The sequence below is a fragment of the Empidonax traillii genome, unplaced genomic scaffold, assembly GCF_003031625.1.
Source record: "Empidonax traillii isolate 1590-97213 ecotype Southwest subspecies unplaced genomic scaffold, ASM303162v1 scaffold994:size215947, whole genome shotgun sequence".
In the NCBI taxonomy this organism is placed as follows: Eukaryota; Metazoa; Chordata; class Aves; order Passeriformes; family Tyrannidae; genus Empidonax; species Empidonax traillii.
This window is the reverse complement of record NW_020956187.1, coordinates 184,840-195,537: the sequence shown is the minus strand read 5'-3', so window position 1 is coordinate 195,537 and position 10,698 is coordinate 184,840. Positions and strand designations below refer to the sequence as shown.

The 10,698-nt window shown below is 63.9% G+C and overlaps 3 protein-coding genes across 5 annotated transcripts in view; 1 reads left to right on the top strand and 2 right to left on the bottom strand.

The window, feature by feature from the left end:
* SF3A1 (splicing factor 3a subunit 1) overlaps positions 1–306 on the bottom strand; it is a 13,572-nt gene extending 13,266 nt beyond the window's left edge. Inside the window, exon 1 of the mRNA XM_027903852.1 lies at positions 205–306. Within this exon, the coding sequence (XP_027759653.1) occupies positions 205–270 (66 nt within the window). The 5' untranslated portion in view covers positions 271–306. The remainder of the gene's footprint in view (positions 1–204) is intronic.
* A 335-nt stretch (positions 307–641) lies between these two features.
* On the top strand, positions 642–6,543 carry CCDC157 (coiled-coil domain containing 157). Of its 3 annotated transcripts, none has more exons than XM_027903848.1 (10): positions 642–1,098; positions 2,071–2,242; positions 2,698–3,286; positions 3,607–3,684; positions 4,328–4,518; positions 4,604–4,771; positions 5,239–5,407; positions 5,768–5,907; positions 6,173–6,234; positions 6,311–6,543. In XM_027903848.1, the coding sequence occupies exons 1-10, from the start codon at positions 851–853 to the stop codon at positions 6,525–6,527; spliced, it is 2,034 nt and encodes a 677-aa protein (XP_027759649.1). In that variant the 5' UTR covers positions 642–850; the 3' UTR covers positions 6,528–6,543. The 3 variants fall into 3 exon arrangements, with proteins under 3 accessions (XP_027759649.1, XP_027759648.1, XP_027759650.1); XM_027903847.1 differs by having other exon boundaries at positions 5,711–5,907; XM_027903849.1 differs by lacking the exons at positions 5,768–5,907; positions 6,173–6,234; positions 6,311–6,543 and adding an exon at positions 5,502–5,621.
* Positions 6,544–7,213: 670 nt separating this feature from the next.
* RNF215 (ring finger protein 215) overlaps positions 7,214–10,698 on the bottom strand; it is a 15,365-nt gene continuing 11,880 nt past the window's right edge. The window contains exons 3-11 of the mRNA XM_027903845.1: positions 10,183–10,314; positions 9,715–9,786; positions 9,557–9,642; positions 8,854–8,908; positions 8,514–8,618; positions 8,315–8,431; positions 8,058–8,195; positions 7,778–7,880; positions 7,214–7,659 (exon numbers count right to left, since the gene is read on the bottom strand). Of these exons, the coding sequence (XP_027759646.1) occupies positions 7,637–7,659; positions 7,778–7,880; positions 8,058–8,195; positions 8,315–8,431; positions 8,514–8,618; positions 8,854–8,908; positions 9,557–9,642; positions 9,715–9,786; positions 10,183–10,314 (831 nt within the window). The 3' untranslated portion in view covers positions 7,214–7,636. The remainder of the gene's footprint in view (positions 7,660–7,777; positions 7,881–8,057; positions 8,196–8,314; positions 8,432–8,513; positions 8,619–8,853; positions 8,909–9,556; positions 9,643–9,714; positions 9,787–10,182; positions 10,315–10,698) is intronic.

Below are 10,698 nucleotides of genomic sequence, written 5' to 3'. Positions count from 1 at the left end.
CTGCAGGGGGGTCTCACCTCAGGGCTCCGAGGGATCGATTCCCTCCGAACCAGCCGCGCACAGGGCGGAACTCCCGCCTGCCACACCCGCACCGAGGGCTCAGTGCGAGCGGCCAGAGCCGAAACACCCGCGTTCTGCCCCGTTTTACCCCCGCACCCCCATCCCCCTGCACCCCCCATCCCCTCACGGCTCCCCATCCCGCACCGGTTTGCTCTCGGCGGGGGGCGCGGGCTGCGCCGGCGGCACGGCCTGCACGGGTCCGGCCGGCATGGTGGTGCTGGGCAAGGCGGGTCGATCAGGGGCAGTGGAGAGTCGATCAGGGTCGGTCGGGACCGTCCGGGCCCTGTCGCGACACCGGCACCGACGCGGGCGAAATGGCGGCCGCGGGCCTGGCGTTGCGCGTGCGCAGCGGAAGTGACGCACGGCCGCCAGGGGGCGCAGAGTGCCAGGTGTGAGGGGAGGGGGGAACACGGCACAGAGCGCGCGCGCCGCGGGCCGTACCATGAGCGGGCTCTGCGGGGGGAGGCCCCCGAGCGGCGCGTACCACTACGGGCCGGGGGGGCATCGCCATGGCAACGGGGCTGGGACGCCGCGGCCTAGCGCAGGGCCCGGGCCCGGCCCCGGCCCCTCCTCCTCCTCCTCCCCGCCGTTCACCCTCTTTCCTCCCGGGTCCTTCCCGGTCCCTCTGCTTCCCCAGCCCTCTTGGAGCCCCCCGGGCCCGGTGCCACCGTGACGGTCCCTCTCCAGCGGGCTGTCCCCGTAGGGCGTTCCCTCCATCCCACACCCAGTGACCCCACCACACCCTGGCCCGGTGGCCCCGCCGTTCCCAGCCCGTGTCCCAGCGAACACCATGGCGCACCTGCTGGGCCACCGCGGCTGCATGGAGAGCCTGCGGGCCGACCTGCAGGACCTGCAGGCCGCCATCGCCGATGTGACCTCGCGGGCCGGCGCCGTGCGCTGCCCGTCGTGGAAGTTCCCCGACAAGATGTCCTGCGACCTGGACATGGCGCTGCTGCTGCAGCGGTACAAGCACAGCGAGAGCGAGCCCGAGTTCAGCCAGCACTCACACGTGGTGCTGCTGGAGCTGCTCATAGACAGGTGAGACAGCCCTGAGCGCCCCAGAGGGAACGGGGCTGTGGGTCCGACCCGCTGAGCTCAGCCGAGTCCTGTAGGCAGCTTTGGGCACCTCAGTACAAGAAGGATGTAAAGCTGTGTCCAAAGGAGGGCTGGGAGGATGGTGAAGGACCTTGAGGAGAAGCTCAAGGGGAGGGCACTTGGCTTGTTCAGCTGCAGGAGACTGAGGTCAGAGCTCCAGGGTCTGCAGCTCCTCCAGAGGGGCAGGCCCTGAGCTCTGCTCTGTTTGACCAGTGACAGGACTCAGGGAACGGCTGGAGCTGTGTCAGGGCAGGCTCAGGGTGGATCTCAGCAAAAGGTTCTTCCCCCAGAGGGTGGTTGGCACTGACCAGGCTCCCCAGGGCAGTGGGCACAGCCCCAAGGCTGCCAGAGCTGCAGGAGGGTTTGGACAACACTCTGAGGGACAGGGTGGGATTTTTGGGGTGTCTGTGCAGGGCCAGGGGTTGGGCTGGATGATTCTTGTGGATCCCTTCCAACTGAGATATTCCAGCTGCTTTCTCCCACATATTTCCATGGTGAGCAGTGCCAGCACCTCAGCACTTCACCCTCGTGCACTGCAGCTCAACCCTGAGATTTAAAACCCAACTCCTCTCCCTGCTCGGAGCTCCAAAGCCCCTCCCGCCGTGTGGGTGCAATAAATACAGCCCTGATTTAAAAGATGAGCTGTTCCCTCACGGCTGCTGGCCCTAAAAATTGGGCTGGTGCCCCAAATCTTTAGAGAGCGCTTAATCACAGCCAGTGTGCACAGCCTGACTTTGATCCCACCAAATGCCGCTCCATGGAGTGATCCCGGCCCCCCGGGGGAGGAACCGGGAGCACCAATCCCACCCTCCTGCGCCGCGCTGGCTTTGTGCAAGGGACGGGGAGGGGGCCGCCCTCTCCCAGCTCCCATTCCCGATCCCTGGGGCTCCAAGGCGTGTTCTCCTGCCGGGACAGGCTCCTGCTGCTGCTGCAGAGCTTCACGGGCTACGCGGAGATGGTGCTGTGCGGGCGTGCGGTGCCGCCGGCGCGGGGCGCGGGGCCCTGCATGTCCGCGGGGCTCACGGCCAGGAGGTTCTGGAGCACCATGCTGAGACTGGGGGCCTTCTGCCAGCAGCTCCAGCACCAGGTGGGACATCTGGGGTCACCCCCCTGGGGCTTGGGCCGCGGTCCTTCTCTGGGACATCCTGGGGACATGGAAAATATTCTTCTCCTGCCGAAACGCTGCAGTTCTGCCGGCCCCCACTGAGGGGCCGACCTGCTTCAAATCAGTGAAATAACTGGTGGTAAAAACACCACGTCCCTCCCCTGCATTTTATTTTCCAAAAGAAGTTATTTCTCATGGAGAAATCTCACAATAAGCCACGTGGCACACCCAGGAGACAGCACAGGGGGTGGGAAGGAAGGGATGGTCACAAGAAGGGGAGGTGGGGAGCAGGTTCTGCTGCTGAGGCTGCCCCTTGGCCACTGTCCCTCGGCTGCACTGCTGTCCCGTTCCCACAGCTCACACCTCGGATTTGGGCTCCTATGGATCATTTCCAGTTCCATCGGGGTGCTGGTCCTGTTCTGTGCTCTCTCCCTCAGGACAAGGATTGCAGGAAGGAGGTCCCCACACAGCAATCCCCTCCTCGCTCTCCGGGCAGTTGGGGCGGCTCCCAGCCCAGGGCTGGCCCCAGCCTGGCCCAGGGCACCCGCAGTGTCCCCACCCAGACCTCGAGGTGCCCCCTGGGCTCCTGTGACAGCTGCTCCAGCGCCCAGGCCAGCCTAAGAGAGGTGGGCAGGGCCATCAGCAGCCTCTGCCAGAGCCAGAACATCCCCTCGGCCCTCAGCAAATTCCAGGAGGTGCTGGAGGACAGCGCCGGGAGAAGGAGGCTCTCTGCCACAGACCTGAGCTACTGGGCCTCAGAGCAGAGAAAGGATCTCTCCCGGATCAACAAACACCTCCAGGAGCTGCTGCAGCAGCTGAACCCCGTGAAGGCTGAGCTGGAAGAGGTAGGGAAACAGAAGGAGGAGCTGAGGAAACAGGTGGAGGACTTTTCCCAGAAGCTGCAAGCAGAGAAGGAGAACCAAGCGCAGCAGCAGAGGAAGGCAGAGCAGAGCCTGAAAGCCAAGGACAAGGAGCATTCGGAGGCTGTGGCCAGGCTGGAGCAGGATAAGGATGATCTAAGGAGAGGTACAGAGCTGTGCCCAGGGTCCCCTCCCAGGCCTGGGGGGATTGCAGGAGAAGCAGAGTTCATGGGCAAATTTGGGCCCCACCACCAGGAGCAGGGCTTTGGCCATGAATTTTTGTAGGTGCTGGGGGATTTTCCCTGCGGTGAGGATAATCCCAGGCAGCAGGAGCTGGTTGTCCATGTCCTGTCACTGCCTCCTCCCTGCTGCAGCACAACAAAATCACTGGATGAAAAAACTTTGGTGGGGCTGTTTTTCTGCTTCACTTTAGTTTTTTTTTTTGAGGAGCTGATTAATTGGAGGGGTTTTTTTATGCTGATTTAGGAGCGGCTCTGCTGGAGGAGCGACTCTCCACCCTGAAGGAGGAGCTGGAAGTGAAGCAGGCAGCTCTGCAGGAGCTGGGTAAGGACCCCCAGGGTCACCCAGCTCACATATCTCCCCCACCCTTGCCCCTCTCACAGTGTTTCACACCCATGTAGCCCCCAATGCACCCAGATCAGGCTGTAGAGCTGCCAGGAATGGTCAGAGGAAGGGCTTCCTTCACAGCAGCTCCCCAACATCACCCAGTGCAGAATGGGCTGCTGCTGGTGGAGATTTGGGGGGGTCACAGCTGTCCTGTCAGACCTTCCTCCCCATTGCCAGGGCTGTGCAGGGCATTGGGGGCCACTAAATCATAGAATCACGGAATGCTTTGGGTTGGAAGGACCTTAAAGCCCATTCAGATCCACCCCCTGCCATGGGCAGGGACACCTTCCACTAGCCCAGGTTGCTCCAAGCCTGGTCCAACCTGGCCTTGGACACTTCCTCCTCCTTGTCCTGTCCCTCTGTCCCTTGTCCCCAGTCCCTCTCCAGCTCTCCTGGAGCCCCTTTAGGCCCTGCAAGGGGCTCTCAGCTCTCCCTGGAGCCTTCTCTTCTCTGCGTGAACCCCCCCAGCTGTCCCAACCTGGCTCTAGAGCAGAGGGGCTCCAGCCCTGGCAGCATCTCCGTGGACCTCCTGCCTGTTCCCCCCTGCCCAGCCTGGGCCACGGCCGCTGTGTCTCCCCAGAGCTCACCAAGACCACCTTGCTGGAGGAGATGAAGACGACCATGGTGGCCCGGAGCCAGATGCTGGAGCTGGAGGAGAAGGTGCAGATGCTCACAGACCAGCGGGACAGGCTGGACCGGGAGCTGAGTGCCACCAGCACGGAGCTGGAGAAGGAGAAGGTGCGAGTGCAGAGTGTGCTGCTGCACGAGGAGGTACGGCTGGCCCCAGAGCAGCTCCCAGCACCAGGGTAGGGGGAGCAGATGCCACAGCCCCACACAGCCTCACCCACTCCCACAGTCCCTGCAGGCCAAGCAGAGGCTCCTGCTGCAGCAGCTGGACAGGCTGGACCGGGAGCGGGAGGAGCTGCAGAACAGCCTGGGAGAGGCCGAGGAGGACAAGGCCCGGCTGGAGGAGCAGCTGGAGCAGAGCCGGGAGCAGAGCCAGAAGCAGCTCCAGGCGCAGCAGGTGAGAGCTGGTACCCACCCAGGTGTGGGACACAGCTGTGCCACGGGGGTGTCCAGAGCCACACCGTGCCCTGACCCACACCCACAGCCAGAGTTTTCCAGGAGGAGCACTCTGGGAGCCAGGGTGCCATTGCCACAAGGTCATCCCTCCCAGGACTCTCCCTCAGCCCCCTGCAGTGCAGACAGATCTCCACTGATTTTCCCCGCGCCCAAGACAGCAGGAAGGGACACCTCAGGCTGCTCCCACATCTCCAGTGTGCCCATTCCTGGACAAATCCGTATTTCATGGTCAGTGCTGCTGCTTACAGGTCACACAGAGCCGAAACCCCACGCATTATTCCTGTCCCCTTCTCAACTTCATGGGACAACCTTACCACATGAGGAAGGGAGGGAGCTTTCCGTGGAGGTCCGAGTGCTCCCATGGGATTTCTCACCCGGCAAACCTCTCCTCCTCCCTGTGCCATGCAGGAGCTGCTGGACACACTGCAGCAGGAGAAGCTGGCCCTGGAGCAATCCATCCTGGAGCTGCAGGCAAACACATCCCGGCTGGAGGAGCAGGCGCAGGAGCTGAGGGAGCGGGAGAGGCTCCTGGTGTTCTTCCCTGAGCTTCACGTCCCCCCTGAGGCGCAGTTTGAGAGTAAGGGAGTAGCAACACCCTGGGTTTGTGCCTCTGGGGTCTTCCAGGGGATCCTGCCGGCCCCAGACATGCCGTTTGTCCCACTGATATCCAGGAAGAGCTCAGGCCCTGGGCTGTGCTAAGCTGTGACCATTCCAACGTGCTTCCCTGTGTGGGTGCCATGCATCCCACCTCCAGGCCAGGAATTACAGCGGGACCAGGACATGGCAGAACTTCATTTGCCCACAGGGTTTGGGGTCCCAGCTGCCACCTCCCAGGCTGTGCCCGTGCTCCCAGGCTGGGGCAGGCTCCTTTCCTTGGGAGGCAGGAGGGATGCCCACACCTCTGAGCAGGCTGAGCTCTGTTGGATTTTGTCTGCAGGCACTGGAAACTTGACAGAGGACATGGAGAATCAGCTCCAAGCCAACAGCATCCGGATCGGGGTGCTGGAGCGGGAGAACGCACGGCTCGGCGCGGTGCTGGCCAAGGTGAAGGCGGCTGCCCAGCAGGGCGTGCTCAAGGTGAGCTGGGGCCACGGGGCAGAGGGGTGGGTGCTGTGCACCCCTAAACCACCCCATGGCCCCCAGACATCCTCTGGGGACCCCAGGAGGGCCAGGCCGGGATCCTAATGCTGCTTGGAGGTCGCTCTGGTTTAACTGGTGTTGGCCGAGGTGCCCAGGGCCGGTTCCAGGGGTGACACCTCCAGGACAGAGGCCAAGGGCTGTGACTGGAGCTGAACACTGGGGGGATGTGGAATTTCACCCCCTCTTCTCTTCCCTGCCTCAGCTAGTCCCACAGGCCCAGCTGGGGTCTCAGCTCCACGGGAAGGCCAGTGGGCAGGACACACGGTGAGTAGGAACCAAGAGGAAGGGGCTGGGAGGTTTCCCTGCTCTTCTCCCTGTCTCACTGCTCCTACCACTGTAGGTGTCCCAGCAGGGAAGGCAGCAGCAACAGCAGGGACAGCAGAGGGATGCCAGGATGCATGGACAAGGCCTGGCATCGAGCTCCCAGCAGCCAGCACTCCAAGCTGCTCCGGGCAGAGCCCACATTCCAGGCCAGACCCTGCCTGTCGCTCCCCGTGGGACGCCTGGGGCTCGACCTCCCTTGCACCGCACGGGGACCCACCACAAATAAACACTGATGAGCTGATCTTCTAACAGAGAAATGAACTGTTCCATGAGCAGCCACCTGCCCTGCCCAGGGGGACCTCGTTACCCGCTCTTTGTGCATCGGGAATGCACGCTCCCTTGGGAAACCCGGGCTCTGCCTGTTCCTTGCAGAGCTGCTCCAGGGACGTTCCTGGGCACTGGAGCTCAGTCACCCATGGCTACACTGCTGCTGGAGGCCCCAGCACAGCTCTGCCTGTGCCAAAGCCTGGGCACTGTGTGTGTTAGTTCCTGCCAGGAACAATTCCCAAGAGGGGACTGGGATGTGGCTACACTTGAAGAGAAAGGCAGAGCTGGGCTGGGATGAAGGAATCCCAGCCGCCCTTGGCCCACCAGCACAGCCACAGCCTGGGAAAGGCATTCCCCACTCCATGAGCACCCAGAGGGGCTGGGGACCACCAAGTCACTGGCACAGGCTGGCCCTGACCTCTGAGCTGCCCCATGAGCCCCACACAAGCCACACAGCCAGTCCTTGCTCTGTGTTTAATAGGGATGGACACATGCCACGCTGCAGCCTGTGGGGCAGGAGCCAGGCAGGGCTCATGGCATGTCCCCACTCACGGTGTTGGGTGAGAGGAGCCCGCTGGTGGCTCTGCAGCTGACTAGTGCCATCCTTTCTAATAAGTTACTATAAATAAAGCCTTGCCCCCTGCCCTCCCACAGCCCCGCCAGCCCCAGCCCTGGTGGGTCTGTCCCCCACCTCCCCGAGGGGCTGGTGCCATAGCTGGGCTCTGCTCACCCTGCCATGGCCACCAGCAAATAGACAAAAACCCCAAGACTTAGAAAAATTCCCATGAGCGGGGCAAGAGTGCAGGGTCAGGACCCTCCCTGCCCCCAGCCCCCACCCTGTTACACCCGTGGGTGCCCCCATAGCTTCCCTACCCGGACTGCCCGTCTGGACCCCCCACCCCTCTACTCACAACCCTCAGAGAGCCCAGAGTCCTTCCCTCTGCGGTGTCCGGGTACTGTGGTGGCACAGCCACACTGACCCAGCTCTGGCAGCAGGTGCCACTCACTGGGCACCCCGTCCCCTCTCTCTCCCCAGAGTGGCCGTGGGTCTGTCCCTGGAGTGTCCCTGGGCCCGCTAGCTGTCCGTGCAGCAGTTCCCTGCAAGGGAGAAGGGTGGAGAGCCATGGCACGGGGAGCCTGGAGGGCTCTCAGTGCTCCCCAGCCCCTGCCCCAGGGTGACCAGGGGGTCCCGGCCGGGTGCCACGGCGGTTCTCACCCAGGATGTTGTGCTTGCAGAGAGGGCAGGTCTGCTGCAGCAGGAGCCAGGGATCCACACAGTCCCGGTGGAACTCATGGGAGCAGGGCAGCACCCGCAGCCACTGCCAGCAGGGAAGGGAGGGCACATGTGAATGGACCCGGCAGGGACACAGCTGGACCCTGGCAGGGACATGGCCGGACCCGGCAGGGACACAAACAGATCCCAAGAGGGACACTCTGTCCCAGGGTGGCACCAGCACCGGTGTCCCCAGGGCAGGCTCCAGGCCCCCCAGTCCCACCTGGCTCTTGTGGAACTGGTCCAAGCACACAGCACAGCTATCGATCTCGCAGGCCCGGCTCCGCGGCGGCTTCCCGGGGTGGTACCGACGGGTTTTCAGCGCCAGCAGCCGCCGGCGGATGTGCTGCTTCAGGTCCAGCTGCAAGGGCAGAGCCAGGGGTCAGGGGCAGAGCTGAGAGGCAGGGGCAGAGCAGGAGGGCAGAGGCAGAGCCCGCCTGCTGCTGCCCCTGGCACAGGGCACAGCAGGGACATTCCCACCTCAGTATCCCGCTCTGACAGGTCCTGCCGTGACTGGCGCTGTGCCTGCACCATGACCCCAGTGCAGAGCAGCAGGGCAATCAGCAGGATGGTGTTCCACAGCTGCTGCAGGTACTTCTGTGGGAATGGCACGGTGTGGGGGGTGAGCCTGAGACCTTCCGCCACTCCCAGCCCCGCCAGGACCCCCCCGGTGCCGTACCTGGACCTGTGAGCTGCTCTCCCCGGGGCAGATGACCCCCTGCCACTCCCCGTAGAGGCCCCCTCGGGACAGGCCACACGTGGACCACAGGGTGAGGGTCACCCCCTGCAAGGCAGGACACGGCATTGCCGACGGCCACGGCAGTGACCGGTGACGGGAGCACACGTGTTCCGGGGAGGAGGAACGGTGGCACTGCCACCTGCCCCGCTCCCACGGGGACACTGGGACACTGTGGGGCCGGGCACTGCGCCCTGCAGCTGCTCCCCGTGGATCAGGGAAGTTTGGCTAGGCACACTCTCTGGGAGAGAGAGGAGGAGAAGAGGAGGAAGGACCTACATACCAGGTTCTCCAGCAGCACCGCCTGGTACGTGATCTTTGCTGTGGCCCGGAGCCCACTGTGAGCAAAAAGGAGCGTCAGTTCCATGGGCACAGCAGGATCTGGGCACAGACCCCAATGCCAGGGAGCACCCCCTTCCCAGGACTGGCAGCACAGGGTGGGGACTAGGGGGGACAGAAGAACACACAGGAGGTGGCAGCGAGACCTTCCCTCTCCAGCCATGCCCAGCCCTCAGTGACCCTGCCCAGGCCTCTTCCTCCCAGCCCCGTGCCTCAGTTTCCCCATCTGTGACTCCAAGGCAGCAATCCCAATGTCCCACATGTCAGGAGGACCGAAGGGGTCCCACTACTGCAGCTGGTGAGGACAAACATCCCCAGGAGTGTTTGGGATGCCGGTGCCATGCCGAGAAACAGCCAGGACGGATAATTTGTACCGAGAGTCCTAAAGCTCTTGGCTGAGGCCACTGTCACCCCTGCTGCCATGTGGGGACACATGGAAGGGCTCCCAAACCCCCACTGGAAACACGCGTCTCAGCCTGGCATGGTACAGGCAACACCAGTCCAGCAAGCATGACACTCTGGGTAAGAGATCCCCAGGGCAGCCCCTGGGTGTCACAGCGGGGCAGGGGACGAGGCAGGGACGAGGCAGGGGACCAGGCAGGGACCAGGCAGGGACAAGGCAGGGAAAGGCAGTGCCCAGCCCGTACCGCAGCAGCGCTCCCAGCAGCCTGGTGACGTTGTCGGAGGACTGGATGACGATGACAGGCTTGGCGAGGAGCTGGGACACGTCCAGCTGCAGGGGGAGGGAGGCAGAGCTGTCAGGGGGGCCCAACCCTGGCCCAGCCCCCCAGAGGCACTGCCCTACCTCCCGGATGGCGTTCTGGTTCAGCGCCAGGATGAGCAGGGCCGAGGCCCCCAGCACCAGGGCTCGCTTCATCTGTGGGGACAGCGGGGACACACTCAGGGGCAGCTCAGTGTGTCCCTGCCAGCCCCTGTCCTGCTGCAGGGAGCACCCTGTGCCTTTCTGAGGTCACAGGGGACCCGAAACGGCCCTGTGAAAGACCCCTCTGGCACCAAGCACAAGCCAGGACCCCCCACATCTGGTGAGGAGACACCCCAACTGACACCTCTGAGGGGTTGTGACCCATCAACACCATGGCAGCCCCCGGGCCAGGCAGAGAGAAGGAGGACTAGGGTCAGGCAGAGGGGACAGGGATGGGCAGAGGGGAAAGGGAAGGGGCAGAGGGGACAGGGCTGAGCAGAGAGAATGAGGACCAGGACCAGGACCAGGGCCAGGGCCAGGCAGGGGGGACAGAGATGGGCAGGACTTCACCTTGGTGACAACGGCGGTGGTGAAGGACTCCTCCTTGGCCCCGCGGGGGCCCTCAGGCGGCTCCTCAGTGCCCACAGGCACCACCCCGATCCAGCTGTCGGCACTGCCCAGCTCCGGCTCTGCCTCACCCACCTGGGGTGGCAGGGACCGGGACAGCCAGGATGGATACTGAGGCTCTGGGCACCCCCAAAGCACAGGGTGGCACAGGGGACAGGGGCTGGCCCTGCCTGCACCTCCCCTGTGTCCCCCAGTGCCCCTGACCTCCCTACCAACCCCCAGTGCCTCCCAGTGCCCTCCACTTCCCACTGCTCCACCCTCCCCATTCCCCTCCCAGTGCCCAAAGATACCCCCAGTGCCCACTGTCCCAGTTCACACCAATCCCTCTCCCTCACACACCGACCAGTAACCACTGCCAATGCCCACTGCCCCCCAGTGTCTCCCAGAGCCCCCCAGTTCCCACTTCATCCTTCCCACCCAGGCCCCACAGCCCCTCTCTCCACTGCCCAGTGCCCCCCC